Genomic DNA, 22,832 nt, shown 5'->3' with positions numbered 1-22,832 from the left:
GTTCAGGATCAGCCTGACCTGAAGGGGAGGACGACTGTAACCAGTGTCCTGGCCGGTTCTTCTTCCAGAGGAACTTCTCCAGTTGGGAGAGGGCAGACCTCTGGAAGGGGGTGCAGAGGGTGGGAGAGCCCACCTCTGACCCCGGTGCAACCTGAGGGGTTAAACCCTGGGTTGGAATGGCGTTCTGGGTGTACCCCTCGCAGGAGGAGGAACCCTAAAAGAAGAGGTAAGGGGAGGAGAGCCTTCCCTGAGACTCCTGGTCCGCCTGAGGTTGTAGACCCTAGGCTGGAGAACCAGTGGCAGTCTAGCCCTGTCTCGCAGACAGGAAGAGTGGAGAGTGGCTACTATGTGCCTGGGGTTACTACCCCCCACTTCGTGAGTAGGCAGGAACCAGTGGCACCTGGGTGGCCTAGGGCCTGGTCCTGGCTGCGGACAGCTGAGGAGTACCAGTGGGGTAGCCCAGTTGGTCCTTACAGTAGCTTTAGAAGGAACCCTAGGGGTTCACCGTGCCATAGAACAGGAGGGTGTCCCGGCAGTGGCGGGCCTGCATCCGTGTTCTATCGCCCCAAGCAGGGAAGTCCATCACAGTGGTGATTGTTCTCCCCTGCGTTTTGGCTGGAAGGGGGTTGTGTTGGACTTGGCCCTTAGGGCAGGTTCACCCCTAAACTTTTTGCTTTTATTTGTGACCCTGTGTTAGTGATTTTTGGGTCTCTGCGCACTTTTTCCCTGTGTCCCAGAGTAAAGTGCGTGCGTGTAGTATGGCTGGCCTGCCCTCCCATAGGAATGCATGGGGAATGTGTGTGTCCCTGGTAGTTCCTGATGCGTGGGGAGTGCAGGCTCGAGTTTAGTATGTGTGAACTCGGGAGAATGAATGCTGCACAATGGTATGTGCGGCTTGTATGTGTCTAGAAGGGAAGTGCTACTTCTGGACATTGATGTGTGTGTGCAGTGAGGGTGCTGGAGCGTGATTGGCTGGAGCTGGCTGGCATGCCAGGCTCCAGGAAGTCTGGATGGGTCTGCCCGGTGGTGAGTGTGAGATCAGCATGAGTGATGTGTGGGAGGAGTGTACCTGTGTCCTGGATGGGCTGGGTTTTTCCCCACACAATGCTGGCTCAGCCCCCCTGTGGTGTGTCTAACGACCCTAGCCTCCCCAGTGAATGAAAGGGGTGGTTGGGCCATCAAGGGTGCTCCAAGATCAGCTGCGACTGGTTCTGCCCCCACCCTGCACCCTGAGACAAAGGAATGTGGTGTATAAAAATGGGGCTGTGTCTCCACAGAAGTTGTTCTCTTTTCTGATCCTGCCAGAGGGGGCTGTTGCTGCTGCTGGGCCAGATGACCGCCACTTGGACTGTCTCCCTGCCTGGAGACCCAGTGTGCTGGCTCTGGGCCCAGCCTTGCCCCCCTGCCTGCCTCCAGCCTTTGCTGGAGCCTTGTCCTGTCCTCCAGTGCTGGGGAGAACTGAGGATTCCTTGCCTATAGTCCTGAGAGCGCTGCTCTCTGTCCCCCAGTGCTGGGAGCACTGGGAATCCTTGCTTAGCGCTTGAGAGCGCTTCATGTGGCTTCTAGCGCTGAGAGCGCTTTATTTCGTCCCCTGGCGCTTGGGAGCGCCTTTCCTCAGTGGCTGGCGCTGCTAGCGCTGTGGGTGCCCTCCGCCGGTGCCCACCCGGCATCTGAGCGCCCCGTGAGGTGATCTAGCGGCGCGGGTGCCACCCCGCTTATTTGCCGCTTTTATTGTGCCCGTTTTGGTGAATTTATCACGAGGGAGCCCACTCCTCGGATAATGGGACCCCGCCTGCCTATCTAAAGCGAGCCGCCGCGCTGCCCGCGGCGACCCGGAAGTGCTCGTGTGGCCAGCCAATCGCTGCGCGGCCCGAGGGAGGGTGACCCGGAAGTCCCGCCCCCGCAGCCGAGCAGCAAGAAGTGACGCAGCCGGCCGTGTCCCCGAGGCTCCCCGAGTGGAGAGAGGAGCCCCGCGCTGCCAGAGAGGAGAAGCCAGCCGTGTATCCCGCCTCCCGCAGCACCAGTGAAGTCCCGGTGAGTGCGGGGGCGGGTCCTTGTTGATTCTTCGAGCGGCCCCATTGGGAGAGGGCCGCTCCAACGTGGGCAGCATTTCTTTGTGTAGAGCCGGTTGAGGCTCTTGAGGCTGTTGCCCCTGCTCTGAGTTCCCCGTGAGGGACTCCAACCAAGCCCCCACCAGTGTTGAGGAGCCCCGAGGCTCCTGGGGGCAATTCGTTCTGTGAGCCCAGAGAGGCTCGAGGTCAGTTCTTTGTGCGTGAGCCTGCGAGGCTCTTGGGGACATCTGTCTTTGTCCCGAGTCCCCCGAGGGGGACTCCAACGACGCCCCATTGTTCTTTGAGCCCCGAGTGGCTCTCCAGTTGTTCTTGGGTCCCCCGTGAGGGGCCCCCCTGCCCACATCCGTGACGAGCCCTGAGAGGCTCAGGGCATTTCCTGTTCTTTTGAGCCCAGAGAGGCTCGAGTGCCCAGTCCTGTTGAAGAGCCCGAGAGAGGCTCAGCAGGGCCACAGTGGTGGTTCTTGAGCCCACGAGGCTCCAACGTTGCCCTAACTTTCCCTGCACCAGTTGCCCAGCACTTTGTGGGCAACTGCCACGTTTAGGCCCCCTGACTTTGGGACACAGGGCGTCCTAGCCCTAATGAGGCCAGTTGGCCTAGGGACAGTCACAGGTGGTGACTTATGTGAGTTTGGCGCAATTGTTCATTTTCTGCACCTCTGAATGTATTGTTGATGCATCATGTGTTTTCCTCCCTTACACCTCTGAATGAATGTTATGCATTGCATCATGTGTTACGTTCTTACACCCCTACAGGTATTATAATATAATACTTAGGTGGTTGTTGTCCTCCTAGTGCAGGTGGTGCTAGTGAGGTCCTGTTACCAGTGATTACTGGTTGTGTGCTCTATGTTTATATTGTGTGCTACAGTGATTTTACTTTCTACAAGTGCTAAGTTCTAAAAGTGCATACCCGTGACAGTGGTCCAGGTTGCCCTGTCCTGTACATTATCCCTTGTAAATTCTGCCCGTGCCTCTGGTACAGTGTAACAAGATGTGTGTCTTATCTAATGTATGTTTATTATAATACAAAGGCTATTTTCATATAACCTGGTGTGGAGTTTCCTTTGTGGTGGGCCTTTGGGTGTTGTTGCTGTGGTGCATGCGCAAATACTTAACTTACATCGCCTCCAAGTTTAGCCTTGCTGCTCGCGCCACGTTACCTAGAGGGTGAGCAGGGGTTATCTTGGCGTGTAACTCCCTTGCCCTGACTTGGGAATCTCTGACTGACTTTGGCGAAAGCCCTGGCCAGCCGGGGGTCCCGTTACCAACAATGAGCAATATACCTGATTACATGAGGAGTTGTGCATATTGTGAGTGCAGGTGGAGTGGTGTGCCTGAGGATTTTATTTTATTTTAAAAGTTTTATATGGCGCAAACATGGCCACAGGGGGTATCAGAGTGCTTTACAGATTGGCAGTTAAGAAGGTATAGGAAGTGGTAACAACAGACCAACTAATAATCATAACAGTTCAATATAGACAAGTATAAACAGGCGAGTCCTATGGTGACTGGGGGCTGGGGATCTGGACCAGAAATATCTTCACCAGTACCACTTTAAATTCCTTTTTGAAGGAAGCTGTGGAATTATCCAGACTTATTTCAGGCGGCAGGGAATTCCAAATTCTTGGTTTAATACCTGAGAATGCTTGCTCGTAGGCTTTCTTTTTATGGAAATTCTGTGGCTGGAGCAGTAAAGTGCTGGAGCCCCTAAAGGATCTGGAGCCCCCAGAGAGCTGTAAAGCTACTTTGCGTTCTGCAAAAATGACATGGGATGAATCCCTTTGGCAGTAACCCAAGGAAGTAAGAGTAGAAAAGGACACCAAGTCATTCTGGTCCTTAGTCACCTGGGGTAGTATTTCAAGGGCCCAATCACATCACCGGTCAGGAATGGCACGACCACTTCTGGAAGCTTTACACAACCTCTGGGGACACGCCCGCAGCGGAGGTGGATGATTTTCACAGCCATCCATCGGATGATGAATTCTTTACCTTGGGAGAAATAGAGGCCCCAATAGGTCGAATAGTAGCGTCCAAAGCTGCAGGACCAGATGGCATCCCAGGGGACCTATTTCTAGCTGATGTCCCAAGTTGGGCCCGCTATATTCTACTCTTGTCAAATGCAATTGCTCGCAGTGCCCCAGTCCACTGGTCTTAGAAGGGCGAAAAGGTCCCAATTTATTCAAAAGGAGCCAGAGACGAACCCTCAAACTATAGGTCTATTAGCCTGATCAATGCCCTTCAGGTCTTCTGCAGAGCTATGCTGCAGAAAATCCATATATGGGTGGACGATAACGCAATCTTATCCCAGTATCAGGCTGGTTTTTGGGCGAAGACTTAGACCATCGACCAGGCATTCCGGCTTCACAACGATCACAACCACTGGAAAGTGGTTGTGATCGGCAAAGGCAGTCCCTATTTAGCCTTCACTGATTTAAAGTCTGCCTTTGATGTAGTCCCCAGGTGTAATTTATGGCTGGCACTTAAAGATATGGGTATCCCGCTACACATTCTTAACCTGGTAGTTCGGCTGCACGAATGGAACTATGCACAGATTAGATTGGGCGCAGGGGTAATTGACTGATCGCATCACAGTCAGCAGGGGAGTTCAAAAAGGCTGTGGTCTGGCTCCCACTCAAATCTGCCTGTACATGAATGGAGAGGCTAGCTTCCTGCAAGAAGAACTAGCAGATGCAAAAACCTTGGGGGGTGACAAGGTACCGACACTTCTGTTTGCAGATGACACCCTGCTGGTGTCGAAGAACCCAGCAGGGTTGCAGCGGCTACTTAACAGATTCCATCTCTTTTGCGACACCAGGGGGCTAGTCATTACCACCTCAAAAACCAAATGTATGGCCTTTAACCCCCACAAGTCCTACAAAGGCAGCCCATTGTTAGGAGGGACTCCCTTAGAAAAAGTTGGCACTTTTGACTAACTCGGTGTCTAACTTTCAGAGAAAATTTTGTGGAAGCCTCACCTAACTAAGATGTTATTGGGCCATAAGCGAGTAACGGGGTCCCTAGGAAAGGAGCACCACTCTTCACACAGTAGACCGGTAGCTCCAGCCCTTCAGGTCTATGATGCAAAAGCAGTTAGCACAACTCTGTATGAAGCAGGGTAGTGGGGATTCGATAAGATTCCCGATCTCTGCAGATCTGAGCACAAATTCCTAAGGGACCTAGTGATGCTGACCCAAAACATCCAACTCACTCCGCTAATGCTCGATATGGGTAGGTGCTACATTGGAGATTTAGTGAGGCTTCACCCGCTGCTCTTTTGGGCTTGCATAAGGCAGACCCACGAGCTCCTACCCTATGTGGAAGCCTTATCTGAGGGTATCTGGATAGACACAATAAGGTAAGCGGGATCACCAATGCTAGGAAATTGATCCCTGCAATCCACCTCGGAAACAAGTACTTAAACGATACTACTGGGAATGGGTGGAACAGCAAGTATCCAGCAAACTCAACCCGGGAAGACTTACCGCAGAATGGGTAGGTGCTACATTGGAGATTTAGTGAGGCTTCACCCGCTGATCTTTTGGGCTTGCATAAGGCAGACCCACGAGCTCCTACCCTATGTGGAAGCCTTATCTGAGGGTATCTGGATAGACACAATAAGGTAAGCGGGATCACCAATGCTAGGAAATTGATCCCTGCAATCCACCTCGGAAACAAGTACTTAAACGATACTACTGGGAATGGGTGGAACAGCAAGTATCCAGCAAACTCAACCCGGGAAGACTTACCGCAGAATTGTATCTCCATAAACAGACCAGATATCTGGAGCCCTACCTAGACATAATTCAGGTTCCCCGGGACAGGATGTTATACATCCATTTTAGGTTTAGCACACTTCCTGTCTGCGAGGCAACAACTAATTGGCATCTATGTAATCCAACACAAAAAGATTGCCCATGCTGAAAGGACCCATGTGGAAAGTGTTGCTCATGTTAAGTTTGTTTGTCAGGCCTACGCCAAACTGAGGACGAAATGGCTAAAACGTATCTGCCGGCAACTGGGCACATGGAACCATCGGGATGCCTTGCACATTTTAAGATCAGACTCTAGACCACTTTTTTTTACTTGTGCAGTGGCCAAGTTCTTAAACCATGCGGGGCTTATTAGAAGGAACGCTCAGATAGCAATGTCACCGCACCCAGCAGGATGAGAATCACACACAGCTGCCCAAGGGCCCACAGGATGGCAATCTATGTCTCACCCAAATGCTATGCACATGCACTTTATTTTATCGTTCATATCCACTTTGCAATTTTGTCCTGAAGGGGTTGGAAAAGCAATAAAAGGCCTTCCTCTTCCATACTGTTTTAAGTATGTGTTATTATTGTAATGTTGTACTAATTGCTTTTTATTATTGACTAGCTGCATTTTATACTGCTCTTTCATCGTAGCCGTGAATTAGGAGGAATTATTTGTTTGTATCTAACTTTAATAAGCTGCTTCATGAACGGTCTATTTTTATACTTCTTCGTTTATTATAACAGGCGTTTCCTATAGCTTTTATGACAAAAGTTGTCGAAATAAAGCTTATACAATACATTTGTGTTTTCTTCCTGCAAAATGTGGCCAACCTTGCCAATTCATTTGGGTCTCCCCTGCCGCATAATTGCTGTGGCCTTGCCTGTGCCCCAGTGAGATTGTCAGAGAAAGAACACTAAACAACATCTCCAGTTAAAAGAATAAGCAGCACTTTGTCAAAAGACATTCCCTGACATTTAACCTCTGTCTTTTAACACACAGCAAATGTAACAAGATGAAAATGGCATTTTGATTGCTCATTCACCTTCTGAACTTGAGCATTTTTCTTTTTCGATTAACGTGTATGCATTGAAATGTGAATGCAGTTTCTTTAGCTAAACATAGTTTCCGATAAATACGGGGCCACTTGCCTTGGTCATTTGCGTGGGAGTAGATTAATATGCACAGTTCCGGCCCTCAAATGCACCCTGTGGCTATGGCCCTGCCATGGAATGGAAAATGAATAGTCTTACAGCGATCCTTCAAACAGGACAGACCTGCTGAGCCTCTTCTTTCATTTAATGAGGCACTGACGGACAAACCTCTCTCTTGGCCCTTGTTAACTGACAAATTGCCAGGGCACCATTGTCTTGCTACAGGCAAATCCACTTTTCTTTTGCAGCATTCTTCACCTGACATCCTTCTGGTTAAGGCCTCTAGGAGTCGGTCTCATCGGAACACGTTTCCTACCACTCCCCCTGATAGGGAATCTAAGCCAGTGGAAACATCTGGCAAGCGTGTCTTTTCCTCCACCAACCAGGCTCTCCGCTGTGTCATCGCCAGCCACTTGGTGGGGAACGACACCCATGCCCTTTGGGATTCAGAGGCTCAAGTCCTCCCTGGTGTGCCTAACGACCTTGAACCTGTCCTAGCTTAAGCAATTCAGGATGGTCATGATGCGGCCAATTTCACAGTTTGTTGGGGCTTGGACACCACTGAATCCATCGGGAAAGCTATTTGCACCAGTGTTGCCATTCATTGTCATGGGTTGATGCAATCAACTGGGTCCTCCAGCAAAATTCAGTTCCCCCCGATGGACATGCCCGTTGACAGGCTGTGCCTATTCGAGGACAAGGCTGATTCCACTCTCAAGTGATTTATGGAGAGCAGGGACACCGTTTGCGGTCAGTGCTTCTCCACCAGTCTAAGCTAACCGCAAACCGTGGTGTTGGATGGGACACTCCTTCCCACCAGCCTGCCCAACCTCTTCAGGGCACCCAGCAATTTTTCAGTTGCAGCAGAGGTTCCCACCAAACACTGGGCCACAGTCAGCATGCTGCCAATTCCACTACTCCCCTGCAGCCTAACATGCCAACCCTCTACAGTAGGCCCTTGACAGAGCACAGCCACCAGATGGGAAGCAGAATTCAGCGATCCTTAATGGGCTGGCTGGCGTTCACTTCGTACTGATGGGTCATGCAGATAGTTTGCATGAGTTCTGGTCTACCAGTCATTTCTTCCCTGTCACACCTTCATCTATGGAGGACCATCTCTCCTTTGTGCGGCAGGAAGTGCAAGCCCTTTGGGCCAAAGGGGGTGTTGGAAAGGTGCTGGCACCAGAGGTGGGGCATGGTTGTTATCTCCGCTACATTCTGATGCCCAAGAAGGACAGAGGCCGTTGGCCCATATTAGACCTGTCCCCTTCTAAAGACTCCCTGCCCTCGACCCTGGAGACTGGATGGTAATGCAGATGCAGGATGCCTATTTTTACATTCCTGTCTTGTGGGCCCATCAGCGATATCTATGGTTCCTGGTGGGGCAGGAGTAGTTCCAGTTCGCTGTGCTTCCCTTTGGCCTTAACCGTGCCCTTTGGGTGTTCATGAAAGTGAAGGCAGTGGTGTCAGCTTATCTTATGAGGTCTGGGGTGCCAATCCTCACCTACCTTGATGACTGGCAGTTGAAGGCAGGCTAGCGCCAGGCAGTCATCAAACACCTCCAGACTACGGTGAACCTCCTGTCATCTTTGGGGCTCACTATCAACATGCCGAAGTCACACTGACTCCTTCACAGACATTCCCCTTCATCAGGGCTATTCTCGACACTGTTCGGTTTAGGGCCTTCCCCAGGGAAAAGAGAGTCCAGGACATTCGGGCAATATTCCTGACCTTTCAAACTCAGTCCTGGATTTCAGTGTGGTCGACTCTGAGGCTGCGGGGACTGATGGCCTGCGGCATCCTGCTGGTCAAGCATGTAAGGTGGCATATGCAGGTCTACAGTGGGATCTGAAGTGCCAGTGAGCCCAACATCAAGGGGACCTCTCTGACCATGTTCAGATTTTGATGGAGACTGCAAATGACGTGCAGTGGTGGTTGGCGGACTGTGCTGAGTCAGCAGTAGATCTCTCTCCTTTCCCCACCAGAACAGACAGTGGTGATCGATGCATCGTTTCTGGGTTGGGGTTGTCATCTGGGAGAGGTGGGATCTGAGGCCTCTCGTCGAGTCCCAGCTCCACATCATCACATTGAGGTAGGGGCCATCCACTTGACGCTGAAAGCCTTCCTGGTGGTACAAGTGCTCTTGGATAAAACCACTGCCATGTGGTACTGCAACAAACTGAGCTGGTGGGGTCACTGCCCTTGTGCCAGGAGGCGTTGTGCCTTTGGAAATTGCAATGGCTGGACTACCAAGTGGTTTTCCGTGTGGTGAACCACCTGGCAGGATTCTTGAATGCCAGGGCGGACAAACTCAGTTATCGACCCCTAGCAGATTGTGAGTGGCAATCACATCTGGAGGTGGTGCAACGTCTCTTTCACAAATATCCAAGATATCTTGCGCTCACAGACTGGTTCTGCCTCAAGTGGAACTCTGGACACGTGTATATGTATTTCTACCTATATCACTCCTGCCCGAGTTCTCTAGAAGATCAGTACTGACCGGGCCTAAGTCACCCTAGTGGCTCCGTATTAGTCACAGAGAGTATGGTACACAGACCTCCTGGGCTTGTGCATCTGTACTCCGGTCAGCTTGCCCCTTCAGAAGGACCTGCTGTTGCAGCAACAGGGCAGGGTTCTGTACCCGAGCCTTCGCTATAAGCACCTTCATGCTTGGAGTTTAAGCTGCAAAGCTGAACATTTTCAACCTTCCTTCAGAGGTGGTTGATGTCATCTTGGCAGCCAAGGATCCCTCAACGAAAACTGCATACGCCTGTCAATGGGACAAATTTGTGGCTTGGTGCGGCACATGCTAGCTTGATCCCCTCCAGACCAAGTAATCTGATGCTCTGTTGTTTTGTCAATCCCTGGCCCAGCAAGGTTTTGCTTTAGGCACAGTTAATAGCTCTTTCTGACCTTTCAGCCTTCTTGAGGTTGCCAGATCAGTCCTCATTGTTGAAGTCACTTGTTGAGATTCAATTTCTGAAGGGGCTTTAACATATGTTTCCCCTTTTTCCTTTGCCATGGCCCAATGGGACCTTAATGTGTTCATGACTTATCTGATGTGCACTCTGTTACAGCACCTTCACAGCTGCCCCTTATGACTCCTTAGTATTAAAACGTTGGGGCATATTCACAATGAAGTGATGGAGCATGGTATTACCCTTGCTGGCTTAACGCCACACTCAGCCACTTCAGAAATGCAGGGCTGCACCGTATATACAAGAATACGGTGCAACCCTGCACAGGTGCTAATTGCAGCTGCCTAGTGCCAACTTAGGCACTCTTGCACCATTGTGCAAGAGTACCTACGTTGCAGGGAAAGATTGTTTATATGCAGGAAGGTGTCCCTTGCTGCACATAAACAATCACCAATGGCGTTTTCTAACTTCTATGTGTGCTGCATTCTGCAGCACACATAGAAGTTGCAACGCATCATTTTTTTTTTAAAGATCGTTTATGTGCAGATGGGGGCACCTTTCTGCACATAAACAATCAATGGTGTTTTGCTGTTTCTATGTGGGCTGCACAATGCAGCACACATAGAAACACTAAGAACTAGGATAAATAAAGTATTTCTCCTCGTTTCGCCAGGGTATAACCAGATTTTTTATTATCTTAATTTTGGCACTACCCTATATCTATGACAACCTTGTTAAATATGGGGCAGATTAAAAATCAATGGGTGTTGGGGTGGAACGCACTCCACAACCCCCATTGCCCGCCCCTTTCACGCTAAGTGTAGCGTGAAAGGGTGCCTTATTTACAAGGCCGCTTTAAGCCACGTTAAGGCCCTGTGTTCCTTGTTGCCATCACCTCTACACGGCGACTGAGTTAGCTTCAAGTTCTTTGTCTCAATCAATCTTACACTCTGGTTCTGCGAACTTAGGCATCCTTCCTGCCGAAAGTTATGGCTCCATTCCATGCCAGTCAAACCATCACTCTGCCAGCATTCTATGCTCCATCTCACCCCTCTAAGGAGAAGACTCCATCACTTAGACTCAGGGAGAGCAGTGAACTTCTACATAGATCATACCGAAGAACACCTGGGGAAGTATATGTATTAGGGCACGCTTTCCCTGTTTGCGCCTGGTGCACCTTAAAACAGGTGCGCCGGGTGGCAACAAAGGTGGCATCCTAACACATAGAATGTGCTGCCCCTGGGGCAGCCATGAACTCGTGCTGTCCCGGGGCAGCACATTCAAGTGAAATATGGAATCAGTGACTGCACCCGCCTGCACTCTTAAGGGGATGTCAGAGGGGTACATAGGACCCCTTTCACCCCCTGCAGAGGGCAGCTCTTAGGGGGGCATACTGACAGTGCCACCTTTTGGGTGGCGCACTGTCAGTGTGCCTCCTGACAGCTTCTTTGCCTCTGCGCCCTGGTTTGTAATACAGTGCGAGCGCAGAGGCAAAGAGACTCCCTCATTTGCATGAGGTACGCCCCCATGCAAATGAGGAAACACCTCCTGCAGGTAGAGCTGGCTCTTTATGTGTGCCAGCACTATCGGTATTACCGAAGGGGCCGCACAAGCATCTGCAGCCCCTTCTGAAATACCAACGTGCCCAGGGGGCGCGTAAAGCGGACACAATTGCACGTTGCACCCTCGGGGCACTCAGTAATATGGCCCCAGGTGGACGATAAACTCTTTGTGGGGTTCTCTGAAGCAAAAAAAAGCAAGGTAGTGCGTGCATTACAACAACCATTTCCCGCTTGATTTTGCTCTGCGTAAAGATCTGCTACACATTTGTTACAAAGCAGCGTTCAGAAGGACTGTGTGATCATTCTACTATGGCCGAAGCTTCTACCACTGTGTTGTGTTAGAAAAGAGAATCCCTGTCTTACACATCTGCCAAGCAGCTACACAGGTGTCTCTACAAGTTCACGAAGCACTGTTGTCTGAACAGTCCGCTTTGCTGAGAGGGGGATTTTGTCTGCTCAATCATTTATGCCTTTCTGGTTTGAGGCCCTTAACAGGCCCTTCTCCAATAGGTACTGCTTTGGTATCTGCTTTAGTATCCATTCAAATGGTGAGGAATCTGCAGCTAAAAGTCTATCAGAAGAAGTTACTTACCTTCAGTAGTGTTCTTTCTGGTCGAGGCTCTATCTAGCTGCAGATTCCTCACTCACCCTCCCATCATCCCCATTCTGTGATTGGATTCTATCCTTTAATAAGATCCCAAATTCTAGGAATCTGCAACCTGCCTACCATTTTGCTTTTGGGGATCTGAGTCTAGAGGTGCAGATAGTCTTGATAGCAACTAACATCAGCATACAGGAGTGGCACCTATATAGACTGCGTTTGTCATTTCTGGACTGAAAGACCAGTGTCAGTACAGAGCTGCATTGTGCAACGTTCTGACGCTCAGAGGTACAGCTGAAACGTTTCTGAATCCATTTTGATGCCTGGGGAGTATTTAAAAGCTGAGGAATCTGCAGCTGTCTCTACCAAAAAGAGTGTGATTGAAGGTATGCAACTTGTTCTTCAGGGGGTTAAGCACTTCCTGCAGGCACCTTTTCATCCATAAAAGTCTTACAATTACATCTTATTATTTGTAATCTAATATTTTAGGTATGTATATCTATTTATTGCAAGCCTGCTGGTCAGGCGAAACGCGTCCGAAAGGCTGACTTGAATAAACTTTTGGCCAGCACATGGTGTCGTCTAGCGTGGTGTTTGACTGCGTGTTTGGAGTATCAATGTTAAGGACCTGACTACGAAGGTCCTTTGACGACGACACACCCGCTGATTAGGCAGGTGGGGGTGTACTCCATGGTGAGGAGTTGGGGAATCTATTTATTACAATTCACATATATTATACAACTAAATAAAAAACACAATTTTCTGTTTAACAATTTTTTCAACAAAACTAACAAGTACTACTTACAGCATACATAAAAAGTGAAACGTATTGGTATTGCTAGTGCTTCTTTTACGCCTGTTAAAATTACATTTTATGCACTCCTTTATTGACATGTCGTGTGGTACCTGTAAATCTCGCTGGCCTTGTCATACTTAAAGTGGATGTCGCTCAGTCTCTGTGGGGAATGGTACACCAGACTGTTTGCCGCCTTTTGGCTGCGACTCTCCGGAGTTTCACGTTTGAGGGAGGACTCAGTCTTTGATAACTCAAACCCCGCTAGCTGCAGAAGAGAAGAGAACAGATGCATAAAAAGTCAGACTCTATGCCCAGAAATGGGATCAGACAGATATATGCATGGGCTGACAAGGTCAAGACCATTCTGGATTTCTTATCGGAGTAGGTCAAGATTTATGTCTTACTCACAAGAGACTGTTCTGTGTTTGAAATGCATTGCTGCATGTATATATTGTGCAATACACCAAGTAGTAGAGTGATGGAAGAAAGAAGTATGAGAGATAGAGGTGTACAGCATAATTGTAAGTAGCTGGCAGTTATGCTTTACTCCTCAGGTTTGGGGTTGCGTGTATGCATTCAGTTGTATTTATCAGATTTAATTCTCCTGCATTCTGCAGCCATTAGTTTGATAACTGTGGGAAGTTTTTCAGAAGCTCCAGGACAGTCTGCGGCCACTTGGCTCAGACTGTGTTAATCAGATTCTCTACCAATGGTGTCCTGGGGCTCTTAACCTTACTCCTGAGCCCAAACGTGAACACCAAGTATAGCCCTTCAGCACTTGATGCTCAGTGTAGCAAAGTCAAGCAGGCGGTCCAAGGTTTACTCAGGGAGGTGGCATGGGGGAAACGATCAGAATTCAATGAACCACACAGTCAGTAGACAGGGATACATCAGTGTCTCGTGAGAGCTTGGTGTTTGAAAAATAAAAAAAACACTTCACTACTTGCACAAAAATACAACACTATAAATTCATATATCAGAAGGCAACTGTTATTGCTCTGAATCTCATAAAACTCTTAATGGTTATGGGAGAGACTACTCCGGCTGCTCCTGTGGAAGAAAAAAAGGTAAAGAACAGTTGATGAGAATGGATGTCCGGGAAAAGACTATTATGGCCTCCCATGTATCTTCCCGGAATGCATAGTATCCTATTGTCCAATTCAGCTGTTCAGCAGTGCATGCATCACCTCCAATATCCGTTGGTCAAAATGGCAGCCTTACTCCTAGTGAAGTTCACAAAACACTGCCTACTAAGTGAGGTTCCAAAATCAACAAGGTGATGAATGGAATGCTTGATTTAATCTCAACCACGGACAATCGCTCAGGGCCGCATTCCAATCCATCGTTTTTGCCCACCATGCCACCTCAGTTTGGATCCAGTCATAATAAAATTAGTCTTGACCCTGCGCGTCATGGGAACAGTCCAGCCAACTGCCAGGCTCCAAACTGAGGTGGTATGGTATTCAGAATATCAATAGAGTGGGATGCGGCCTGAGTGATTACCAGTGGATGAGATTAATTCAAGCATTCCCTCCATTACTCTTTTGTATACTTAATGTATTGCCCTAAGTGGGACGGGGATGCCCAGACATGGGTCCCATGCACACTGTGTCACTGGAACCAAGCTGTACCCGGCTCCTGAGCCCATGACTAGGGCAAAACCTGTCCAGGGTTTTTGTGTTCCGGTTCAGAGGGGACCTGGCTTAGCAGTTCGGGCTAGACTGTTCCTACTGGAGCATGGTTAAGACTGATTTGCATACCGCCGGGGGCTCCTTCATGACCCCTAATAGCGCACTTCCTGAACTTTCACGACAGGGACTTAATAGTCCGAGAGATCTGGAAGAAAGGAGAGGTTCGCTACGAGAATACTAAGGTGATGGTTTTTCCGGACTATTCTCGTGATGTGCAGAAACAGAGATGGGCTTTTGACCAAGTTAAGATCAAGCTGCAAGCCATGGGGATCCAATACATGTTGCTGTATCCAGCTAAACTGAAGGTCATTTTCCAGAATAATACGCTGTTTTTTCAAACTCCGGAAGAGGCGTGGGCCTGAGTGGAGGAACGACCGCAACTACGAAGGCCACCGCTTTAGGGCTCCACCGGGTACCCACTCAAACGACGGGTGCGGTACCAGGACAGGCTCATGGATAAGCATAGGAGGTGGGGTATGCGGCCCAAGTCGTCAGCCGGAGGAACACCGGGCAGAAACCTGCGCTCCAGAGACGCAGACACACCCTTATCGGACTCTGGAGATGAGCTGCATCGCTCAAGATCAGCTGATCCTCGGCAGGGACTGGAGGATACAGGCCACACCGACCTATCTGAGAGAGATGACTCTGAGGAGGCACCCAGTGCCCATCCGCTCCTGAACAGTACCCTGCGACTGGAAGCGACGGAACAGGCCCTCCAAGTTCCGGATGACCAACCCAGGCACCCTACTGTAGAAGGCGAAGAGACTTGAGAGGTGCGGCCTGCTGGCCGCTGCCGGACAGTAAGACTTTCCTGAGCCCCAGTGGTTCTCCCCTGGTTTACTTTGAACTGGGAAAGTGATTAGTGTGTTTGTTTGGGTTTTGATATTGGGTAGTTAATTGGGTGGGAAGGAAGGGGGGATAACAGACCTCTTACCAGACGATTCGCTCCAAAGTTGTCATGTTACAGAGTGGGGGGATGGGGAGAACGTCAGAAGAGAGTAGGGTGGGGGGGCTGGTTTTTTGTTTTGAGTATTTTTGGGAGTTTAGCTGATGGGAAAGAAGTTTGTTTGATCCAACCAGGTGCTCCCACTGATACGCAGAGCAGGGGAGGAGGGAGGGGGACACATTTCTATCGAACGCAGACACCGGGACAGCTTTTGATATGGTACTACCATGCCAGACGATGAATATACAGTAATGACATGGAATGTCAATGGTTTGGGTAATAAGGTGAAACGCGGATTGGTAACCAAGTTACTCAAGAGACATAGACCGGATATAGTATTTCTACAGGAGACACACCTTTTGGGCACGACATGCTCCTTTTTGGAACGGGGGTGTTACACTACTCTGGCACACGTGGGTTTTACTAAAGGCTCCCGTGGAGTGGCGATCCTTGGGAGGAAGTCCCCGCCCTATCATGTCACACAAAAATGGGTGGACCCCGATTGAACATATGTTGCGGTCAGGGGGGTTTGGAACCATAGGACTTATTTTTAGGTCTCGGCCTATTTCCATTCCGCAGGAATGGAATAGGACGAGTCTATAGCAGTGAAACCAAGAGATTCACCAAGAGCCCAAAAAAGAGGTTTTGCACGAGTGCATGTGCTCTTATGCACGAGCTTGCCCGAGCCTTCTGCCTGCCTCCTGCCTTGAAGGCAATCTGCTTCTCCGCCCCCTGCTGTTCCCTCCCACTCGCTCGCACATCACGAGCCTTCTCCTCTCTCTGCTCTCCCCTCAGGCGCCGTGACATACTTCAAAGGCTTATCACTTCACACGGCCGCAGGCCGTGCAACCAGAGCACTTCAGTTGGTGCGCAGCCCCCCTCCCAGCACTGCCTTGTTACTCTCGGCAGCCGTGACTCCCTAAACACTTTTTATATTTAATTAGCAGCAGCAGCATTTCTCCTGCGCCAGGCCACATCAAAGGCTCTGCTCCCCGCCCCCCCCCCGTCGTCACTTATTCACGGCCGCAGGCCGTGACTCCCTAAACACTTTGTTATATTTAATTAGTAGGCTCGAGCTCCCCTGCCGTCACTAATATTTAATGTGTTTCCGGCCTGAGATATTCGTCGCTTTTTGATCCTCGCGCCTTTTCCCTTTCAGTTTGAAGGCTCGAGGTCTCCTTCACGCTTCACTACTCACAGCGTATTTATTTTACATTAGAGACTCGTGCTGCTCTTCGTGCTGCTCTTCGCGCTCCACTGCACGCAGAATATTTACATTTGGTTGGCAGGCTCGTGTTTGTTGGCAAGTTCGTGTTTCTGTCAGCGCCCTGCCTTTTAGCTGATGCATTTTCACACGAAATGGCTTGTATGTCATGGGACACGCGCCTTTTGATTCCCATTTTTTTTCTTCCATGAGCCCAGAGGAGGTTAAAATATTCCCCTTTCCCTCTCTGTGTGCTGCCTTAATACACTGTGGCAAGAGAGGGTCTGGATTTTACATGCGGCTTTCTTTGTAATGCGATCCGAATACATTATGCTTTGTTTCATTTGCAACATGCACTGGCGAGCCATGGGCATGCTGCAGCTCTCGATTTATGTAACTGCTGCTTTCAAGCTTGTGAACAGAAGCTGCTCGGTTGCAAGGTAAATAATAATTCAACTCCCCACACACACACACCCCCACACACACAACCCCCCCGACAAACACAACCCCCCACACACCCAACCCCCCACACACACGCAACCCCACACACACGCAACACCACTCACCCACGCAACGCCACTCACCCAAGCAACACCACTCACTCACGCAAAGCCACTCACATCCACGCAGTGCCACTTTCACCCACACAGCACCACTTTCAGACACGCAACGCCACTCACACCCACGCAAGCCCACTATCACCCACGCAACACCACACTCACCCACGCAACACCACACTCACCCACGCAACACCACTCACACACGCAACGCAACTCACTAACGCAACACCACTCACACACGCAACGCCACTCATCCATGCAACGCCACTCATCCACGCAACGCCACTCACCCACGCAACGCCACTCACCCACGCAACACCACTCACACATGCAACGCCACTCACCCACGCAACTCCACTCACTCACGCAAAGCCACTCCCACCCACGCAGTGCCATTTTCACCCACACAGCACCACTTTCAGACACGCAACGCCACTCACACCCACGCAAGCCCACTATCACCCACGCAATGCCACACTCACCCACGCAACGCCACTCACCCAAGCAACACCACTCACACACGCAACACAACTCACCCACGCAACGCCACTCACACACGCAACGCCACTCACACACGCAACGCCACTCATCCACGCAACGCCACTCATCCACACAACGCCACTCATCCACGCAACGCCACTCACACATGCAACGTCACTCACACACGCAACACCACTCACACATGCAACGCCACTCACCCACGCAACGCCACTCACTCACGCAAATCCACTCACACCCACGCAGTGCCACTTTTACCCACACAGCACAACTTTCAGACACACAATGCCACTCACACCCACGCAAGCCCACTCTCACACACGCAACGCCACACTCACCCATGCAATGCCACTCACACACGCAACGCAACTCACACACGCAACGCCACTCACCCACGCAACGCCACTCACCCACGCAACGCCACTCACCCACGCAACAACACTCACCCACGCAACAACACTCACCCACGCAACAACACTCACCCACGCAACAACACTCACACATGCAACGCCACTCACCCACGCTACGCCACTCACTCAAAGCCACTCACACCCACGCAGTGCCACTTTCACCCACACAGCACCACTTTCAGACACGCAACGCCACTCACACCCACGCAAGCCCACTATCACCCACGCAACGCCACACTCACCCACGCAATGCCACTCACACACGCAACGCAACTCACACACGCAACACCACTCACCCACGCAACGCCACTCACCCACGCAACGCCACTCACCCACGCAACACCACTCACTCACGCACCACTCACACATGCAACCCCACTCACCCACGCAACGCCACTCACTCACGCAAAACCACTCACGTACACGCAGTGCCACTTTCACCCACACAGCACCACTTTCAGACACGCAAGGCCACTCACCCACGCAACGCCACTCACCCACGCAACGCAACTCACCCACGCAACGCCACTCACACAAAACAAAATCAACTCACATACGCAAGGCCATTTACCCACGCAACACCACTCACCCACGCAACGCCACTCACCCACGCAACGCCACTCACCCACGCAACGCAACTCACCCACGCAACGCCACTCACACAAAACAAAATCAACTCACATACGCAAGGCCATTTACCCACGCAACACCACTCACCCACGCAACGCCACTCACCCGCGCAACGCCACTCACACACAACAAAATAACTTTGACATTTTACATATCCAAAACTCAAACTTATCTATTGCGAGACCTATTGCATTTCCAATGCTTGTTTAGCTAGTGTTTATGCACCACCACGCCTCCAACAACGCACGTTTGACAAATTGACTACCCTCCTCTTACACTCTGGCCCCGTCATAAATATCCTTTCTAGGAGGCTTCAACGATGTATTGAATCCCCGGCTTGACCGCTCCTTAGCTCGAAGTGATACCCCAGATATCACACGTTTGGCCCTTTTCCTAGAGTCATTGGGCCTCTCTGACCTGTGGCGACGCCACCACCCGCTCCGGCTGACTTACTCTTATTTTTCCGGAGCCTAAAGGGCAGGGGTCTTCAAACTGTGGGGCTCGACCCCCAGGAGGACCGTGGAGTGGTGTGAAGGGGGCGCGCATTCACAGTCACACTTACACTTCTCCCCTGGCCTCCAGTGCTTCAGCCCCCCTCTTTCCCCGTCCTGTGTGTCAGCCGGGGATGCTGCAGTGAAACTTGAGCTGCTGGGGGCTCGGCTGGGCAGCACGCTAGAGTTTTCACAGGTTTTTAAAGACCATTAGCATATTTACATGCCTTTGTAAACTGGTTACAGGGCTTAATGTTTTTTATGGTTCCAGTACCCCCTGGGCCCCCACTTTGCCTATTCCTTACATTTGTATTTTTACACTTACTGCTGTAGTGTGAGAATGCATTTAATGAAAAGGAATATAAAGTTGGGTTGCTAAAAGAAAAATGCCTGCTCTTGACACTAAATAGAGTTATAAATAAAAAAAAGTATGTATTAATTAGTTATGTGACTTTTCTGTCTTTGTTCTCTTTAATTTTCAGTCATGGATCATTGAGGCAGCCCTAGAACACAATTAAAATTGACACAATTAAAAGTCCTTTCTATTTATATTTGCTGTTCTAAGTATTCACAGATAAGTGCTAAAAATACAACTTTAGGTGACTGCTTATTTCTGGAACATCAAAATAATGAGCTGGTAACCCTAATCATAAGACTAGAAGTTTGTTGCAGGATCAGCACATTATTTATTTCCTCCACCCTCAATCCCTGATTAATGCAATTATAGCAATAGTTTAACTTATATCTGAAACCCTACACTTCAAGTTTCTGGGAATGCACCCTGCTTTCAGACAACTCGCTTCTCATTTTCGCCTTCACTTTCATGCTCACCATGCACTCATAGCGATCACAATGCACTCACACCATTCACCCACTCACCCTGCACTCACACTGATCACAATGCACTCACACTGATCACAATGCACTCACAACATTCACCCTCTCACCCTGCATTCACAACGATCACAATGCACTCACAACGATCACAATGCACTCACAACGATCACAATGCACTCACAACGATCACAATGCACTCACACTGATCACAATGCACTCACACTGATCACAATGCACTCACACTGATCACAATGCACTCACACTGATCACAATGCACTCACACTGATCACAATGCACTCACACTGATCACAATGCACTCACACTGATCACAATGCACTCACACTGATCACAATGCACTCACACTGATCACAATGACCTCATAGCGTCACAATGCACTCCTAGCGATCACCGTGCACTCACACCAATCACCGTGCACTCACACCAATCACCATGCACTCACACCAATCACCATGCACTCGCACCAATCACCATGCACTCGCACCAATCACCATGCACTCACACCAATCACCATGCACTCACACCAATCACCATGCACTCACACCAATCACCATGCACTCACACCAATCACCATGCACTCACACCAATCACCATGCACTCACACCAATCACCATGCACTCACACCCATCACCATGCACTCACACCCATCACCATGCACTCACACCCATCACCATGCACTCACACCCATCACCATGCACTCACACCCATCACCATGCACTCACACCCATCACCATGCACTCACACCCATCACCATGCACTCACACCCATCACCATGCACTCACACTGATCACCATGCACTCACACTGATCACCATGCACTCACAACATTGACCCGCTCACCCTGTACTCACAGTGATCATAATGCACTCACAGTGAACACAATGCACTCACACTGATCACCATGCACTCACACTGATCACCATGCACTCACAACATTTACCTGCTCACCCTGCTCTCACAGTGATCACTCTGCACTAAAAATGTGCTTGCATTGTTCACTCTGTACCTCACCCTGCAGTCACACGAGCACACTTCTCATCCTGCACTCATGTGATACTTCACTCACCTGTCCCCCCCTCACTGCTCAATCTGTAGCTCACTCAAACAAGACCATCACTAACCATGCACTAATTCGTCCCACTCTGCACTTACAGCGAAACCCAAATTCATATGGTCATCTCACTCAACCTGTAGTCACTCCTTTTACCCTACTGTTGCATTGCTCTCCGTGCAGTCACATGGGCACTCTTGTCACCCACACAGTGCAGAAGGTTAAAGTACCTGGTACACAGAAGATGTACCATTCACATCACAGAAATGTGTGAGAGTAAACTGAGTATTTTGTCAGACAGGTGCTATAGAGAGATGAGATGTATTGTTGGTGAGTGGTAGTGAGGCAATTCATGGAGAAGGTGGATAGACTGTTGCATCGTGTGCGACCAGTACTAGGGCCAGCCCTGGCTGGGAGTGTTAAACCCCCGAAGTTCGGGTCTAGTGGATCCCCTGCTTCTGCCTATTATTATTTACATTTGTAGTGCACTACTGTTACCAAAAGGTGTCCTGGGGCTAATAACCATCTGCCTGCAATGTGAGAGAGGATCCGGGGTTGGGAGAGGAGGGAAGAGAAGAGAAGAGAGGGATGGAAGGAAGGGGTGAGAGGAAAGGGGCATGGGTAAACTGCTTAACTCTGCACAAGACAGCCTGGGTTTGAAGGGACCCTTGCTGCTCCCGGCCATGGCCAGATGAGCTTCTAATGTGGTACCGCGTATTCCTGCGGAGTGGGAGGCCCTTCACAAAGGTTGACTAGACATCTTTCTGATGTTAATTGCTGTATTTTGGTTATAATCTGGTACTGATGGGGTGAAATCTTTCCTCAGTGTTACTGTGTTTAAAAAATTTCAAAATAATAAAGCAATGCTATCCCAAAATACGCAGCATCACAGAAAATTATTTAAATTTTCTACTCACACAATTTAGTCAAGCCTGTCGCATAATGTGGTCCTCACCTGCCTCATAATTCCAGTAGCCCTGCCTAGAGGTTTAGAAAATGTTGTCAGGAGGGGGTCCTTACGCCTGTAAATGTTGACAAGGGGTCAAAAGTTTGAAGACCTCTGCTATAGGGTGTTCTCCCTCTTGGACTACCTTTTCGCTCCGGCAGGAGAGTTGCAACAGGTGGCCAACATTGATTACCTGGCATTGGGAATTTCGAGCCATTCTCCCCTGCTCATGAAAATGGGGAGTGGAGGTAGTCGAAGGCTTCCGCAATAGAGGCTTAATGCGTGGGAGCTACGGGATGCGACAGTAGCTGAAGAGCTCCGCGTTGATTCCCAGCTATAGTTCACTGAAAAGGTAGGTTCCGTTCCGTCTGCCATTACTTTATGGGAGGCCTATAAGGCAGTATTGCGTGACAGGGCGCAAAAAATACTGGCCCACAAAAATAAACATGCGATCCAAGAGCTTCAAGACTTAGAACAGGCCCTCTTGGACTTGGAGAGGACAAGTCAGGCCACAATGACTGAAGAGGATCTGCGCCGGCTTGAAATAGCCAGGCACGAATAGTTAGCGCTTGCGACGGATGAGGTAAAAACATGCCAATTAGCAACCCAACATCGCCTTTACAAGACGGGAAATCGGGCGGGGAAACTGCTGGCGTTGATGGGGCGGAAGGAAATTGAGTCCCGGTGGGCAG

The 22,832-nt window shown here is 49.9% G+C and overlaps 1 protein-coding gene across 2 annotated transcripts in view; it reads right to left on the bottom strand.

Moving 5' to 3' along the window:
• Positions 1-22,832, bottom strand: part of MLKL (mixed lineage kinase domain like pseudokinase) — an 888,605-nt gene that overhangs the window by 156,027 nt on the left and 709,746 nt on the right. For both annotated transcript variants that reach the window (XM_078670353.1, XM_078670354.1), the window contains exon 8: positions 12,970-13,124. In XM_078670353.1, the coding sequence (XP_078526479.1) occupies positions 12,970-13,124 (155 nt within the window). The remainder of the gene's footprint in view (positions 1-12,969; positions 13,125-22,832) is intronic.

This window comes from Lissotriton helveticus, chromosome 12 (assembly GCF_964261635.1).
Source record: "Lissotriton helveticus chromosome 12, aLisHel1.1, whole genome shotgun sequence".
Taxonomy (NCBI): Eukaryota; Metazoa; Chordata; class Amphibia; order Caudata; family Salamandridae; genus Lissotriton; species Lissotriton helveticus.
This window is presented reverse-complemented; position numbering and strand designations above follow the sequence as displayed.